Genomic DNA, 17,407 nt, shown 5'->3' on the forward strand with positions numbered 1-17,407 from the left:
CTACATGTTTTTGCTTGTCAAAGTTAAAGAGCCTCAAAATGCCAACAAAGCCTACCATCTCGTTCCCTGATAAAAACACAATTCTATATTTTTGAGGCATTTCTTTTTACCAGCAGCATTATAGCCATACCAAAGATTTGAGTTTATATTGCTTTGTTTCCCATGGACCGGGAATTTGACAGCCCTGCTCTAAAGGAAACACATGAATAATAATTTATTATGCTATTATTGTTTTGTGAATCTCAGAATAAGAGTTCAGATTTTCAATCTCACAGTTTTTACATGATGCACAGTAGACTGGACAATAGCAACTAGCTCTAAAAATCCCCCAGTGAACTTTATGGCTGAAATGGGCCATTCTATCAAGTGTTTCTGGTTCAGTTGCAATGTTCAGTACTACATAAAATGCGGAGAAAGTCTGTTGCCATTTTGTCCACCACAAACTTGCCCCTGGCAAGATAAATATTCAAAACCACTGAAATAGCTATGTCAGTTTTTTTATAAATTGCTTTTCTGGCCTGGAAAAGAATAATTGCAGAGCTGTTGAACATAGGAGCAGTGGTGTCTTGAAAATAGGTCACAGCACCTCCAATGGAAAAGGAGAAAGGTCAGCAATACAAATGATTACAGTTGAAAGAACTGTTATTTGGCAATGAGTCAAACAAGGATTGCATGTAAAACAAGCCAAGATGAAAAAAAAATGAAAAATTATTATAGTGGTCCTTCTAATGTCAGCATTATATGCTCCCAACAACATAAAAGTTGTAGGCATCTAAGGACATGATTGTTTAACTTTGAGTTTATTCCTGATTTCTTCCTTTCCAAGGTATTTTTCTGGCAAAGCAAAATCCAAAACCTTCACTAGATGATCTGCCACCACCCCCTCCCCCCCCCACCCACACTACTACAATATAAGAACATAACGAACAGCATTATTTTTACCCTAAGGCAGAAATAACTGTGTGAGCTGCATTCTTTCTACCATGAAACAGAGGTAAACAAGGGTTTTGCCATAAACACAAAAGAACATATTTATTTCAGAACTGAAGCCTAAGTGCTTCGGGCAAGGAAAGTAAAATGAGACTAGATGAAACATAGGTGAAACTATGTTTGTTCTGTGACATTCTGATAATTTTGTTAGAAAAAGAATGTTTTTGTCTACAGGTAAATTATACTAAAATTCAATTTCCTAATCAAATATATTCATACCTCTTATTGAAGTTTTGGGTTTAGTTTTAGTTTCTTATTTAGTTTTCAATAAACTAAATAAGAAAACAAAAACTACACAAAATTATAAATCACAAAAGAGAAATAGCTGAAAAAAGAAAAATATACAAGATAGATATTTACAGATTATACCTATATTGATAAATTCAAGCCATTAGTCATTCCAGTCACCCCTAGCTGATCTATATTAATCAATTCTGCAAAGCTATGAAGGCTATTGCTTAACGCATTGTAAGCCACCCTGAATCTCCGGAGAAGGGCGGCATATAAATCAAATTTAAAAAAAAAAAAAAAAGCACTGAATTGTTGGAGCCATATATTTCTTTTTCTTAAATTGAACAGCAAGTCTTTTGACTATAAGCCCACTTTCTTTCTCCAACTCCCATGAGCTAAATTTCAAAAGAAAATAAACACCTGAAAATATTAAATACCAAAAATACATGCAATTGCTTTTTACCTAAATGGAACAAATGTATTAAAATAAAGCATCAATTTCACTGTATCTGCGACAATATAATGCAATGAAGTCATTTTTTAAAAAAATAATTCTCGCTGAAAGGATGTAACCTAAAATATTTACTGAAATTTTTAGTTAACATCTCTTTTTTATTGAATAAAAATGCAAGCAAAAAATCCCAAATACATACACTGTTTACTTTTTATTTTTATTAATATTATGAAACAAAAAACCCAACAGCTATTGCATTTTTTTTTAAAATCATAATTTACTCAGATGAAAATAAATATATCTGGATCCATCCTTCATGAACTTTACATTTTCCAAATGTTATGAATATTCTCTACTACAGATGGCTCTTGATCGTGCTGAGGTTTGGACTTTAGTGAGCATTCATTCATTGAGTTGGACAAGCTAAAGACCTGTCCTTATGTATCACAAAAAGATGGCAAAGCTATAAACTAGTGCTGTGTATTTCACATGCATGATCAACAAAGAATCTCTTTTTGAATTATTAGAGCAGCAGTGTTTTTGCAAGGCACAGATGGCTGCTTTGTAAGCTGTACCTGGCTGTCCTGAAAGCAAAGCAATTGCACACATACAGGCCTGTGGGGATAGCTGGAAGCCATTTTCATCCCCGTCAGCTTTGCAGCAGTGTAATTGCTTTAATTATTGTTAAAAATGTTTCTGCGTGTTATGACACATGTTCAAATGCTCTCCATTGCCAGAGTATAACTCAAAAGCAGTACTCACGTTGAACCACAAACTAGCCAACCATATTGTATTTTAGTCTGTTGTGCAAACTAAGGTCATATGATGTTTATACTGGTTTACTAGGTATGTTGGGTGACTCCAGAAATTTGGTTTAAGATGTTAATATCTTTAGCAAACACAACTACAAAGAATCGAAGTACTTTCTAACTATAGGATTAGGATAATGAACAAGTTAGAGATAATTAAAGATATCTGAAAAACTTATCAAGCAGATTAAAAAAGCATGATTGTGGAAGTTTTATTCTAAACCCTATTAATAAAATTTTCAACTTTCAACTATGTACTATAAACTAAAACTTTAACTATAAAGCCCTAATAGAATAGTAAAGCAGCTGTTTCCAAATTAGCAACTAGTGTATATTGAATTTCTGCAGTAAACTTACAGTACCACAATGCTTGTTTTATAGCATTTAAACTTAAGGTTTGAAAAGTAACAAAATATATTATAATTCACCATGTAACTGGCCATACAAAAGCTTGTACAATGGAGATTTGATCCTTAAGATGGCACAAACCTCTAACATTTTTAGAGAATAGTGGTATCTTGATTATTAAAAAATTAGTTCCTTTGTACACTGACCCTATGGTATTTTTAAAAAATCAATGGGACATATTAACATAGCAAATTCCTACATAAAAGCATTTCTTTAGTATCATAGATTTCAACTAGAAAATTAATGACATTCTCAAACAGAAGTGCTGAACTTTGAATAAATCTAATGACTACAGTGCAGTTATACATCTTATATTCATATAGGAAATTTTTATTAATATTACTCTTTTTAAACAGGAATATTATGGAACAGACTCTTGATTTCAGCAATAAAACCCAAGAACACAGTTCAAAGTTTACTTTACCATTTTGTTATTGTTTTAAATGGTAAACATCATCAACATAGATTATTTTGTTAATAGTTTTACAGGTCAATAATTAATATTTCATATATTACTGGTACCTGAGAGCAAATGTTAGATCAGAAGAGATTACTAGAGAGATGAAGCCACAACACTGTCAAGGTAATTATAGGCAGAATCAAAAAATAACATTTGACCTTTACATTTCATCTTCCTATAGGAATCAAGGCACTATATATCAGGTCTGTACAGAAATTAGAAAAGAATCTGCAATACATTTTAGCATGATGAACAAAGACTTGCAGGTTCATAAATCTTTATTGCTTTTTAAAGTATTTCCCCATTTTAAAGTGACTAAATCAAGAAAACCTGGAGAATAGTATTAGTATATACATGACAAGATTTATGCTCGAATTTCAGGTTCATCTCTAGTAATGAAAATAAATTCCCAAACTAAATATATATTAAGAAGCACTTCCTCCTTAATTCTCCTGTCTGGTGATTTTTGTAATTCTACTGAAAAACTATGTGGATCTCAAAAGCCAACCAATTCTCACCAATATGCTGCATTCAACATATTCAAAGCAATCAGCCTGCTTAGTTTCAGCATATGTGTTTTATGCCATATCTTGGGATTTGTATATAGTGATTTTCTGCAACGTCATTCAGTCAGTTCATAAATGAGGGCAGATTGTAGCCCTGGAAATTCCCAGATCAGTTATTACTTTGCATCTTCTCAATATTACGTCATTGCCCTCCAGGAATTTTAGTCTAAGTAATGTGGCTTGGCTGATTTGTGAATATTGAAAATAGATGTTGCTTCACCTTAATATTTCCAGTATTTTCAAACTTCAACCAATATAAGCCTATAAAACAATATAAAAATTATGTGGAAATTTAGATGAATACTAACTTTTAGTTTAAGATAAATGCTAATATTGCTCATATAAACAATTCGTGAAACTTAGTTTAGATATTAACATTGTCCAGTACGTTAAATTTATCTCAATGAGTCTATAAATTATCCAGTTAAGAATGTCATGTATGCTTACATAAACAGTTGCAAATAAGCATGTTTTATTCAGTTTGCAGTTCGACTTACACATTCATTCAGGAATTAAATTCTATTGTGTGGCAACTCAAGACTAAAATCTTGCATGATCTTTATTTTCACATATGCCTCAGCAAACACATTAGGACTTATTTCTGAATAAACATATATGGAGCAGACTACATAAAATTTATTATCAAGACTAAATGTTTAGGCGGTTTTTACAGAACCCTTTATGTGCAAGGAACTATGGATTCGTCTTTACTGGCATTGTTGCAAGAGAGGGGAAAATGAGACTGAGGAAGAACTGGTTATTTATCAAACGGCCAAACCAATTTCATCCAGTTTCTCACAGCTGGTTAACCATTAGCTTTGCAAGGATCCTGAGATTTACCAAGCAGCGGGTTCTGAAGAAGTATCTACTAAGAGACAGGCATTCTTGGCTGGAGACAAGCCTCAAGGTCCGAGAGGCCAGCAGGAAAAGCAGCCCAGTAGATTTATTTGCAGAGGCCTTCCAGTCTGTCCAGCGCACTCTTCATGTCCCGGATGGATCTGGCCAGGGCCGGTACCGGCTGCAGCTCCAGATCCAGCTCTTCGCAGCGGGCCATGAGCGTGTACATGGAGCGGATGCTTGTGTCTACGGCTTCTCCCAGGCTCTCCACCCCATCTCGGTAGGTTTGGATGCAGCCCACGCTGAGGGTTGTCAGAGCCTGCAGGGCGCCTTGCACGTTTCGCAGCAGTTCCTCTACTTGCGTCGCCACCCGGACGGCCAGACTTGCCAAGTCCTGCAGCGCCTTGGGATCGATAGCTGGGATTTGGCAGGCGGGACTCATCCAAGAGCTCAGCCAGACCTGCTGATGATCTAAGCCGGTGGCCACGAAGCGAGGAGGACTCTCCTCCTGGTGGACGGGACCATCGAGTTCCTCTAGCAACCCCGCAGCCTCCGGGCCTCGCGGCACCAATATTACTGCAGCAGCCGCCTCCTCTGCCATAGCGCCGCCGGCGTTCCTTCGGACCTCCAGCTCTTTACTCCTTCTCCTCGGGCTGGCGACCACTTCTCACTCTCCTCCTCCTCCTTCCGGATTTACTGTCACACAAATAAGAGAGGCGGGCTAAGTGCCGTTCGGTCCTCCTGATTGGACGCCGCCGCCCCACAGGCGCAATCCTATGCTTGTTTACTCACAACTCTACCGAATTGAGAGGGAGGGCCCGTCGCTAGACAAAGGACGCTCCCCGCCCACCACGGCTCACAGAAAACTTTTAAAGGCCTCTTAGAAGGGTGAGACCCCCCCCGCCCCACCTCCCTGCAAGCTTTACGCCTGCCCGCATTGGTGGCGCGGATGCCGTAAAGGAGCGAACTCCCTGCCGATTGGACAGTAGGGACGGGAGGCGGAAGCTCTCGCTGTGGCTTTGTTCTGATTGGCGGTCAACTGGAAGAGGGCGGGCCCCTCTTGGAGTAACAACAGCAGGGCGTTGGGGCTCCTCGCTTCACTCCCCCGCCATGTTCTCCTGAGAGAGGATCTGCTCGCTTCGACCAGCGCAGCCTCGGCTCCGACCGAGGCTCAGCAGTCCCAACCCTCCATCCCCGATTTTTTTGTCCCCCCCCGCCCCCCTTGCTTCTCCCTGCCCCTGCGCTGCTGCGCATATATTCCAAGCCTTCACTATGGTGACTACCACAGCGCCTTCGCCCTTTCTAGCCCGGTTGTCAGCCGGTACCGAGGACCATCGTCCGTTTCCTACGTCCCTTTTTCAACGACTCCTGCGGGCAGACTACAGCAGCGAAAGCCCCCAACCCGGCTGCTGTCCGGGACTAGGATCAAACGGTAGCGCAAGACCGTCGCTGAAAAGAGTCAGGCGACGAAGAAGGAAGATCCGTTCTGCTCCCTGTGGCCTCTTACAGTGTCGCTGCTACCAGCAATTCCAACAACACCGCGCCGGCTTGGGACGAAGGAACGCCGCGCAAGGGACGCGCAACCGCTGCGAAGTCTCCACCGCTTCGTCAGACTCTGGATTAGAGACGGGACGTTCCAGCGAGGAAGCTCTGGCGCCTTCGCCAAGAACGACCCCGGTCGTTACAAACAAGCCCTTCAGGAAAGAGGTGAGGCGAACCACAGGGCCGAAAAGCAGCTCTTTCTCGAAGCTGGGAGGGACGAGCCGCACGGAGTCCGCTCCGGGCTCGGCGGGCGGGGCCGAATTTCCGTTACATCGCCTGCGCGCGAAGGCAGTCGCCGCAGGGAGATTCCACGGGCGCGGATAGGTAGAAAGCGCGCGCCAATCGGCTTCGAGCCTGCGCCCAGCAACAGACGGATTCAGCCCCTGGGCTGAGGCGGAGCGGCAGAGCGACGCGACGGCCGAGGCTGTTGCCCAATGGGCGACGGGGGAGGGCGGGCCGCCTCCGTGGCGGAGAAGAGGCTGTTGGTTTGGTTTCGCTTCGCAGTGCCCGCCGTGGGGGCGGGTAGCGGATGGCCGCTCCCTCTGCTTGTTTACCGAGAAGTCGATGCCACTCTTCCACCACCCCCCCTCGATTCGGGGGTGGGGAGAGTTACCTGCCAATTTGATCTGTTCGATTTGAGCATCTCTTAAATCTTGTATATTTTAAATCTGATGTCGTATGGGCTATGCCATATTTTAATTGTGATGCTTCTGACAGGAATAACCAGCAAACCTGCCGGTGAAGTGACTTTGATTTGGAAGACGTAGTTAGAGAAGGGTCCTTGTGGCTTATTTTTCATCCTGGCAGGCAACTGGTCTTTAAATATTTTTAAGCTCAACCCCCCCCCCCCAAAAAAAATCTTCCAGACCTTAGGGGACAGCCTACGGAAAATCCACTGTTTCCTGCTGAGTGCTCTCTTCATTTTCGTAATTTTTCCTCTCCCAAGATCTTTGTCGCATTTGCAGTGTAGTATAATCGGATGGGTTACGCAGGTAGTTCTCAACCTATGACCACAATTGAGCCCAAAATTTCTGTTGCTAAGCGAGACATTTGCTAAGTGAGTTTCCCCCCGTTTTATTACTTTTCTTGCAGTCATTTTTCAATGAATCATTGCAGATGTTAGGTTAGTAACACTGTTATGTGAATCTGGCTTCCCCAGTGACTGTGCTTGTCAGGTTGCCAAATGGGATCACGTAACTCTGGGACACGGCAACCGTCATAAATATGAGTCAGTTGCCAAGAGACTGAATTTTGATCATGTGACCATGGGGATGCTGCAATGATTTTGTGAAAAATGGTTGTGTCCCTTCAGTGCTGTAACTTTGAATAGTCACTAAATGAACTGTTGAAGTTGCACCTTAGTTTTAACTGGCACTGTTTCTCACTTAGGGACATTATTTATTTTAAAATGTGTTCTGTGAATTATACATATTAGTAGGAAACAGTATTACAGCTATGAAATCCTTAGATCCTGTCAGATCCTCAGAACTGTAAAAGGTCATTTCAGTGGGAACCTCTGCCTAGTTAGAGGAAAATTGCATTATTCTGTTAATCTACAGTTTTAAAGTAATTTAGTTGAATATACAAGATACAGCAGTGGTCTGATTGGTTATAAAGATTCATACATCATATAGCAATACATTCCTCAGCTGTTTAGGCAGTAACCTCTAATTTTGGGGCTTAAAAACAAACTCTTGAAATCAGTTGCATTGAAGCATACACTGTATAGGATTAGCGTTAAGATCACTAGAATACTGCTTGTTTCCATTTTAATTTTTAATTATGATTTTTAGACAAGTGCTATCTCAAAACTATTGTCTCTAAAGTGAGACAGGTCCTGACATCTAGTTAACAAACTGAAGGCAAGCCAGGAAATGAAGGAAAAGGATAAAACAATTTGACAACAATTGTGAAGTGCAAACAGGCAATTTATAGCTAGGTGAGCCTAACTTTTATTTTTATATGGAACTATAAGCTAATGTAATAGAATAAAGGATTAACTGGAGTTTATTTAATATTAAGACATTAGAAATTATTGTCAGAGATATTTATGAGATTATCTTCTATCTTTACAGTTGTTGAAAAACAGGATAGGAAAATCTGAGAAGATTCCGCTGCCTTACAATCAGCCTGTTCACAATATGCATCTATCTGACCAATCAAAGAGTAACAGACAGAGGAGTAAATGTAACATATCACTAAATAAATTTCCATCTACAAAAAAGTGTGAAAATACATTTTGGCAAGAATCGTTATCATCTGAACTCATTAAAAGGCAGGAGAAAAAGCCTTTGAAAAATACAGAAAATTTTAAAGCAAAGAAATCTATTTTTGTGACAGAAGCTAACCAAAAAGAAAATTATGCTGGGGCAAAATTTAGTGATCCTCCTTCACCCAGTGTCCTTCCAAAGCCTCCCAGTCACTGGGTTGGGAGCACTGTTGAATTTTCTGACAAAAACAGAAAGATGATGGCAGTCCATTTAAAGACACTCTTAAAAGTTCAAGCATAGCTTCTGACAAAGAACATGCCAACAATCTGAACCCAGCCTTGTTGCATTTTGATGTTCAAAGGACTGATTAGTCTTAAAAACAGAAACCTGTACTCTAATTTTTTATGGATATGTAAATAATGTATATCATGTAATGTGTATATTCATATTTTGAGGTACATTTTAGTTTTGTTATGAAAGGATGTATTTTACACTGCCCATGCGGTAGATGGCTTTTGTACATAATAATGGACATCTTTTTAAAGTGTGTTTGACACATGGAAAGATCTGTCAACATTTGCACAAGGTATTGAGATTTTTCAAAGGAAAAAATACTAATTTTCAATGGAAATGTGAAAACATTACTGTTGCACTACTGAAAAAATTTACAGTCCGTGGCACGCAATGTTTTATTGAAAAATAAGCTTTCAGAAAGATGTGAAATTGTTTGAAAAGAATATATGGAGTTAAATTCAATTACACCATACAAACTTTGGGATTTAATTGACACCTGAAATCTAGCACTTATCTAACGTAGATAACAGTGCTATCTGCCAGAAATGATTGGCTAGTTTTAAAAAAAAAAATTAAATAAAATAATTTGGCCTCCCCCTTACTTGGTTATTTTTTATGTGTTTTCTGTCTGGCTGAATCTTGAAAAGCAATACTAAATGCTAAGCATTTTTGTGTTATGTCAGTGATACAGGTTACATTTTCTAAATGCTAGAATTATTAATTAGAAACAATGTATTTTACAATATAGTATAGTAGTTTCTTTTTATGTTTCGTTCACTGCATTATATTAAAATTGCATATAGAACACATTGATGCAGTATTCCATAGCCTTATGGAATACTACAGTATTCCATAGTCCTAATGACCTAGAAAATTGGTCATTAAAATCACAACTGGATGCAGCTGCATATTGCAATGTGAATGTGTGTATACACACACACACACATATACATACATACAACTCAGAAAGGCAGGTCAGAGTTCCATTTACTCTGGCAAATTTAATTTGCTGAATTTAGATATGGAAGGCTGTATTCTTCTGTATAATAGGAGACTTAAAGTAAAAACTAGTTCCTTAATGTAAGAAACATGAACAAGAACCATATCTTTTCAACAAGATCACATACCTAAAGGAAGAAGATATCTTCTGTATGCTGATGAAAATGCAAGCAGATCTTCATGGTAAGTATATTTTTTTCAGCAGTATTCCCAACATTAATTGCAGCCTGTATATACAGTTGCTTGTTCCTTATCAAACTGGTTCAGAAACATGATGTTTACCTGAAATGTGTCATTCAGGGAGCAGTTTGTATATTTTCCATGAGCAAAACTTCCAGAACAGATGAAAGGGAATGTGACAAAAAGTGTTCTGTTTCTGTAACAATGAGTTGCACACTATCATTGCACAGTATACAAGTTGTATACTGAAGTAACAAAAAAGACATAATTATTTCCAAATCATATTACAAAGTATGGTTAATTTACAATAAAGGCAAAGCACATTAACCCCAGCTCTGAAATACAGCACTGCTTTTAATAAGTTGTTTGCAAAAGTATGCAAGATAAACATTGTAGTTATTAGAATTGTTTCATGCTTTGAGGAAGAAAGGTGCTTTGTGGTACACAGTTGTGTGGCAGCTTGCAACGATTCCTTAGAACCTTTTATTTTTCCAAGACTGCCTCAGGCTGCTGTAAAATCCCAGAAATAAATGTATTTCATTTCAGGAAGTGCCAACAGGTACTACTTGATATCTCCACACAAGCACCTTACCCTCTGGATCGAATAGCATTGCATGCACCTAGTGGCTATATCTAGGCCTCATGAAAAGTATATTTTGCTAAATATGTAACAAGGATCTTTAATAGAATGATAGTTTAGCCCATTTTGGTAGAAATAATCCTTCACATTCAATATATTTTCAGGGGAAATAAAACGATGATTTGGATAAATCCAGTTCCGCCCATGCTTTCCAAAGCAACAAGCAACATTCTGTAGAAATTTCAAAAGGTTTTAAAAATGACAGATGGGATAGATTTCAAAGCTTCATTTTTTCACAAAGGCAGACAATGTACAGTACACGTAGTCCTTGACTTGCAACAGTTCATTACAACGCACTAAAGGGTCAAAATACTTCCACAATTAAGAGAGAATTGTACTGCCCCCATATACTGTAATAAAGCCACTGCAAGCTAATGGAAGTAAATTGTATTCTTGCTGAATGTGGCGTCCATCTGTTTTGACTAATCTTTTTTGTAAAAGTGATTCTGGCCTTGGCATATTTATATTGCTTATAGGTCTACCAGATTTCATACATGTTGCCTTCACGATCTGTGGATGGATAGGCATCAATCCTATGTATGAGTTTTTGTGATCTGTAGTTTTGGCCTTTGTGATGATGGTGTTAACTTTTTGTACATGCAAAATGGAAGGCTTTTGCACATGTCCAAAAGATTATTTCAAGGGCAAACATGTACAATGAAGCTGGATTTGCTTCTCCTTTTCATTACTTGTGGCAAATCTAGTTATGTCAGCCGGATTTGAAGGCTCTACGTAATTTGCTAATGACAGAGCTTTGGAGCATCTTGCTCTTCTGGTGATGTAGGGAGCTGCCTCACTCCATATGGCTCACACTGCTGTGTCCTGTCTGCACAGCTCCTTTGTGAACTCAGTGAAAGAATCTCTTAATTCCCCAAGTGGGTACTAGCACTGCCCACAATGTAAAAATATCTCAACTATACTGCTCACTACTAGTGCAAAAGTCCCCTCATCAAACTGAAAGAGCTGTGTGGTGTAGACAAGCCAGTATGAAACCATATGGTATGAGTAGGGTAACTATCTCTAACGTGAGTTGATCTGTTCCCTTGGGCTGCCTCAGTATAATCTGCCATATCTGAGAGGGGAATATGCATGGTACACTCTGCAGAAGAGGTCTTCAGGAGGATTTTAATTGTTTCAATTTTGAGGCTCTATAGCAGGGGTGTCAAACACAAGGCCTGCGGGTTGGATCCAGCCCATGATGTGACTGGATATGGCCCGCAGGGCCATCCTGAAAAATGTAAGTAGCTGGCCTGCGTTGCTTTGGCCCGATCTACCCAATGCAAAGAGGAAACATGCCAGCAGTTTGGGAAGTGGTATCAAGCTGGCCACACCCATCCAGTCAGCCACAGCCGCCGTCGCCCCCCCCCCAGGTCAACCTCAGCCCTCATGCGGCCCTCAATGAAATTGAGTTTGACAGCCCTGCTCTATAGCAACTCGAGTGGTTTACAGATAAAAGAGGGAGGGGGAGACAGCCAACCAGGACCAAACTCCAAAAGCCAAGCAGTCAATAGTCAACCAAAGAGGGTCATTCTAGCTGAAGTCTTGGGTGAACAACCAGGTCTTAAGCAGCTTATAAAAGGTAAATGATTGCCCTGCCTGAAAAATGACATTTCTGCTTATAGGCCCTGTATGTGTAACAATTGCTCCCTCCTTTCTCTCATTAGAGTTAAACGAGTATTAAACTTAGCTGGCAATTCCTCACACTGACATAATAGGATCATAAATGTTTCTCTGGAAGGTGACTCCCTTTCAAATAAATCTCTTCCCCCTTTGATGCCTTCCTTCTTCAATAATCCTGTCCAGATCGTATTCACAATTCCTTCAGGAGTTTTGAGTGAGCTCCCCACCTTCAAAACGATGAAACTCTTCAGCAGGTCCAGGACATCCTGGTCCATCTTGTCTCATTTAAGGTGAGACAAGTTTCACCTGTTTCCTTCCCAGCTTCTTGAAATCCATGAGAATATATAGAAACTTGTTTCCCAGCAAGTTTATTGATGTTCAAGAACATCTTGCTTGTTCTACAGCTTGTTTGCAGTTAAGCACTAAGGTTAAGTGCTATACACTGTCACAGATAGGCCATATGTCTGTGTATGTTCCATAGACCAAAGTATGGATTTTGCTTAGTGAAAGAATGATACACCTGTTAATCTTAAGGTGACATTGGCTTCACCATTACAGTGGATATTTTCATATCCATATTCTTATCCATATCCATATTCATATCCATATTTTCATATCCATATTCATATTCCATATGTACAGTGGATAAATCTTAAAGATTTAAGATTCCAGAACTTTTGGGGCAGTTGTGTGTCCCAATTCATCTTAATAAATATAAATATCTTACATTTTTTGGTTACAATTTCCTATCAGCCTTCTTGTCTGATTGTCTGATTATTTTGTCAGTAGCAGATGTTTTAATATCATGAGCTTTTAGCACTGGAAAGGAATGACTTCCTCTGCAATAAGCTAAAAACAGAATTGAAATTGTTATTTCAGCAGGCACTGAATATAGCTCTATTTTTCAATTTTAAAACTGATCTATTAAACCTTCCCATTGCCAAGATCCCATTACTAGAAATGACCTTCAGCTGGTCATATTCTTTCTTCACAAGAGGTACATAGTAGAGACTGGGTATCAATCTATTTAATAAAATTGCAATTGTAGTCATCTTCCGAACTTCAAAGTCTAATAAGGTAGTTACTGTAGATCTTTATTTCTTCTCTCCCTCTTATTTTCCCTCTTCTCTCTCTCCTCTTTTTCTCTGCTTAAGGTAAATTTCCAATGTTCAGATTGCTAATCTTTCTTTGCGTAATTGTTTAAATGAATTTTCAAAAAGCCAAATGATCTTCAAACAACCAAAACAACACCAACGTACATGCATACCATTAGACAGAGTACATAGAAATCAAACTGACAATATTATTGATACAAGGAATTGGAAGAGCTCAGTTTTACAGCAAAGAGCATGAACTGCTCATGTAGACAGATGATGATTAGACGGAATAGATCATGAACTGCTCAAGCTACCACAGCATAAGAAAATCAACCAATTTCCATGATATGATATAACATATAAGCTTATAACAATTTTCAAGGAGAACATCAGGAATTGCTCTGAAATCTTGAACTCCACTGATAGGGAACCAGACAAACTACAGAATCAAATAAAAATGTTATCAATGAATATAAAAAGACATTGCCAAAGAACAAGAAACAGAAGAAACCAAACCGGATATCAGAACAGTCAGTAGAAATTGAAGAGAAAACAAGAAGCTAAATCCAAGAAGTTGTTCTCCATCATCTCTGGGTTACTCAACAAAAAGCCAATTGGGGGAGGAGATGACATTGCAGCGAAACGGTGTGCTTTCATGGGGCTCCATGCTAAGCCGCCGAATTCCACCTGCTAGGAGGTCCAATTGGACTCATTTGGACCCAAGCCACCTTGGAAAGGTGGTGAAAACAGAGTGAAAATTCCGTTGATCACAAGGAGTCAGCAAACTCCTTGTTCTATCTGGAAAAACCCCTCAAACAGGCAGAGGGAAAAGACAACCATTAAACTGGCCGGATCAAGGCTGTGACAGCTTCAATGAAGAAGACAGGTGGATAACAGCATGGTTGATCTGGGTGAGATACTTTCAATTTTCCAACTTCTGTTGAGGAATTTGCCCCAGAAATTAACTTTTTATTTGAAATGAGACTCTAAAAGGGAAGAGGTGGTCTTTAATCACTCCTCAAGAATGGCAGCAACTAAGCTCATGAGCTGCTGACAGATTCAAAGGAATGAAAAGAGAGCGCTTTTAAGAAATAGACTTTTAAGTGACTGAGACCCTGGGCTGATTGTTTGAGGACATTTTGCCTGATTTCTACAGCACATTTAAGACATTTTTTTTGAGTATTGAAAACTTTGAAAAGTGAATCTTGGACATTTTGAAAGCACATAAAAATTCTTGAAGTGAAACTGTGTGACAGTGGAGAAACAGAGTAAGGGCACCATCTACTGGTAGAATTTGACACCGGGAGGGAGAAGACCTTGAATTGCCTTGGAAAAAGTGAATTGTTTGGGTTTGCCTGGAATTGAATTGATAAGCCTGACTTGTTGCAGACTTATGGAATTAACACCTGTAAATTGTTTACATTTGACACGTGGAAGACACAGAAAACTTGTGATTGAAACTCTCTGAATCTGTGTGGATTACAAATACCTGGGCAGTGTGAAACTTGGATTTATTTTGAAGTTAAGTGGATGGCCTTTTGAACAGCTGGAGAGGGCAACTTATAATTATTGGAGGTTTTGTGGGCCTTGTGGATTATAAATACCATTTGCTATAAGAAGAATAAGTGGATTAAAAAGAATGCTGAAGAAATCTTTTGGATTAGTTCAGACATAGACTGTGTGGAATTTAAAGTTAAAGAACACTGAAGTTGGTTGTTGACTTTAAAAAAAGGGCGGGGGAAGAGACCTATTGGTTAATACTAAAAAAGGGGAACAAAAGGGAGTGGAAGATTTGGCAGAATTTAGAATTATTGTTGGGCATTTGCTTTAATATATCAATTGATATATTGATAATAGTTTAAAATGTCAAACTCAAATTTATCTAAACTAGTGGGGGGGAATCCCATTGGCACCATCATCAGCAAAGTCAAGTCCCTCAAACCAAAGGTCCATAGAAAGTTTGATTCAGGAGAAAATGAATACAATTCACAAAGACATGCAGGCATTGTTTCAATCACTACAAAGACCATAGCCAAGAACCACAATGAAATGAAGAATGAGATGGGAGAGATTAAGACGGAGATGGGAGAGATGGAGTAAAGGGAAAGCATGGATGAAAAATTGGGGAAATTTAAGCAGATGTTAGCCAAAACCGAAGAAAAGATCAAAACTATTGAAATCAGAACAAACAGAGGAAAAAAGCAGAGGAAATGAACCAGAGATTAATGCAGGCTAATAAGGAACTGGAGGGAACTGTAATTCAGCTGCAAATGGAGAAGGCCAAACATTTTCTGAGATTCCAGAATATTGAAGAAGAAAAGGAAGATGTTCCAGCTGAATTGATGGCTGAGTTAATGGCACAGGCCCTACAGATAACGAAACAGGACATGAGGGCTGAGTTCGATGAAGTGTTTAGAATTCATACTAGTTATGCAAGAAAGAAGAAACTCCCAAGGGAGGTGCATATGAGATTCATCAATAAAACAATAAGAGCAGAAATTCTTTAAAAAGTAAGAGATGAACTGTTGAAATATAAAGGGAGAGAGATTGTGGTTTTAAAACAGGTGCCCAGAAGAGTAAGAGACCTACGGAAGCAATACCAATTCCTGACAGGACAGTTGATTAAACATCAGATATATTTTCGATGGCTGATACCTGAAGGAATTTTGGTTACATAGAATGACAAAAGAGAGATTGGATTCATTAGATAAAACATATGAATTCTATGGCTATCATTTCAACCCGTATGATGAACAAGAAAAAAGAGAGGAAATAGAAGAGAGAGGACAAGAGGAATTAACGGCACGAGAAACCACAAGTAACAAGAAGAAGAAAGTGAAACAACAAAAAAGAGAAGGAGCAAGAGCTAAAGAGTAGAGAGAAACAAGAGCAACTAGAACGGCAAAACCTATATATTAATGAAATAGAAGAAATAAATTTACTGTTGATTAATATAAATGGACTAAATTCTCCCATGAAAAGAATTCTTATGAAATTGCAAAAAATGAAATTAGATATAATTTGCCTGCAAGAAGTACATATCAAAAGACAATATAGCAAATTTTTAGAATACCCCAAAATTGGTAAATTATATTCTTTGTTGGCACAACAAAAGTAAAGTGGGGTGGTCTTATATATTAAAGAAGCAATAAATGCTCAACTATTATCTCTAGCCCTGCCTTTCAGGAGACACTATGCAAGTTTGTGTTTTTGACTGTGTTAAGCTTATTTCAAGGCATACATGGCCATTTTTATAGGCTTATCTCATGACAATTGAAAACCATGCTGCTATTTTTAGCAATTCTGTCGCAGATGATCTTGGATGTAATCAGAAGTGCTCCAGGATTTTCAAAAAAGAGTTGAGGGTTGCAAATTGCCCACAAACTGCAAATTGCTTATGCTGTTTTATAGCTTAACCTCACGTAAATTTATTTTGCTTTCAGGTTTTTCTGAATTCAAGAGCAGGTGTGAATCAAGATGATACTTGCTTAAGTTCATAGATTTCTGCTTAGGATCATAGACTCCAATTTTTTTTAATTCATCAAGATTTTGCCCGGCCCTGCCTAAAATAATTAGTATATACATATAGTAAGGTAATTGGTAAGGTCTGATGAAGTGCTTTAAAAAAACAGTGCATAATGCAGCCTTTCTGCTGTTTCCCTCAGTTCTCAGGGATGTAAAATACCATTTCTTATCTGGCAATCCTATTTTGCAACTTGTTTCAATGAGGGAAAGAAAAGTATTGTCACGGTTAAGAATACAGGTGAATGCAGAAGCTCTATGCATTGGCTTTCTCATATTTCATACACATACAGACTGTTTACATAACACTTACATATCCATAGTCTTGCTGGTTGATGAGTAATCCACAGGTGTCACCTTATTCCCAGCACCCCATTTACAGTCCCAGAGACAGTGGGCAGGGAGAAATATGGGAGGACTTCTTTTTGCTTCTTTTTTTTAAGAGGGGTTAAGGAAATTTGAGGCTTCTCCAAAGATCTGCCCTTTTCCATAAAAAAGCACCTAGCTATAAACTGAGCCCGAAAGTGAGAAGTATCTGTTTTAACTCA

At 38.8% G+C, this 17,407-nt stretch overlaps 1 protein-coding gene and 1 long non-coding RNA gene across 2 annotated transcripts; one reads left to right on the forward strand and one right to left on the reverse strand.

Annotated features, from left to right (window-relative positions):
* Positions 1-1,812: 1,812 nt before the first annotated feature.
* On the reverse strand, positions 1,813-6,549 carry LOC117660758 (uncharacterized). Its single transcript, XR_015731384.1, has 2 exons — positions 6,263-6,549; positions 1,813-5,451 (listed from the first exon to the last, which is right to left on the reverse strand). It is a non-coding gene; the product is annotated as an uncharacterized LOC117660758 (long non-coding RNA).
* Positions 5,712-9,398, forward strand: PNRC1 (proline rich nuclear receptor coactivator 1). The gene is made up of 2 exons (XM_034408959.3): positions 5,712-6,462; positions 8,373-9,398. Exons 1-2 carry the CDS (start codon positions 6,028-6,030, stop codon positions 8,805-8,807), a joined length of 870 nt encoding a protein of 289 aa, XP_034264850.1. The 5' UTR covers positions 5,712-6,027; the 3' UTR covers positions 8,808-9,398.
* Positions 9,399-17,407: the final 8,009 nt, after the last annotated feature.

The sequence above is a fragment of the Pantherophis guttatus genome, chromosome 1 (assembly GCF_059756535.1).
Source record: "Pantherophis guttatus breed Tessera chromosome 1, ASM5975653v1, whole genome shotgun sequence".
NCBI lineage: Eukaryota > Metazoa > Chordata > Lepidosauria > Squamata > Colubridae > Pantherophis > Pantherophis guttatus.

What these genes read in the sequence shown, in the direction of transcription:
- PNRC1 (XM_034408959.3), top strand. Translation starts at nt 6,028, where the DNA reads ATGGTGACTACCACAGCGCCTTCGCCCTTTCTAGCCCGGTTGTCAGCC. An exon ending in ACAAGCCCTTCAGGAAAGAG is followed by an intron (nt 6,463 to 8,372) that starts GTGAGGCGAACC and finishes CTATCTTTACAG; the next exon opens with TTGTTGAAAAACAGGATAGG.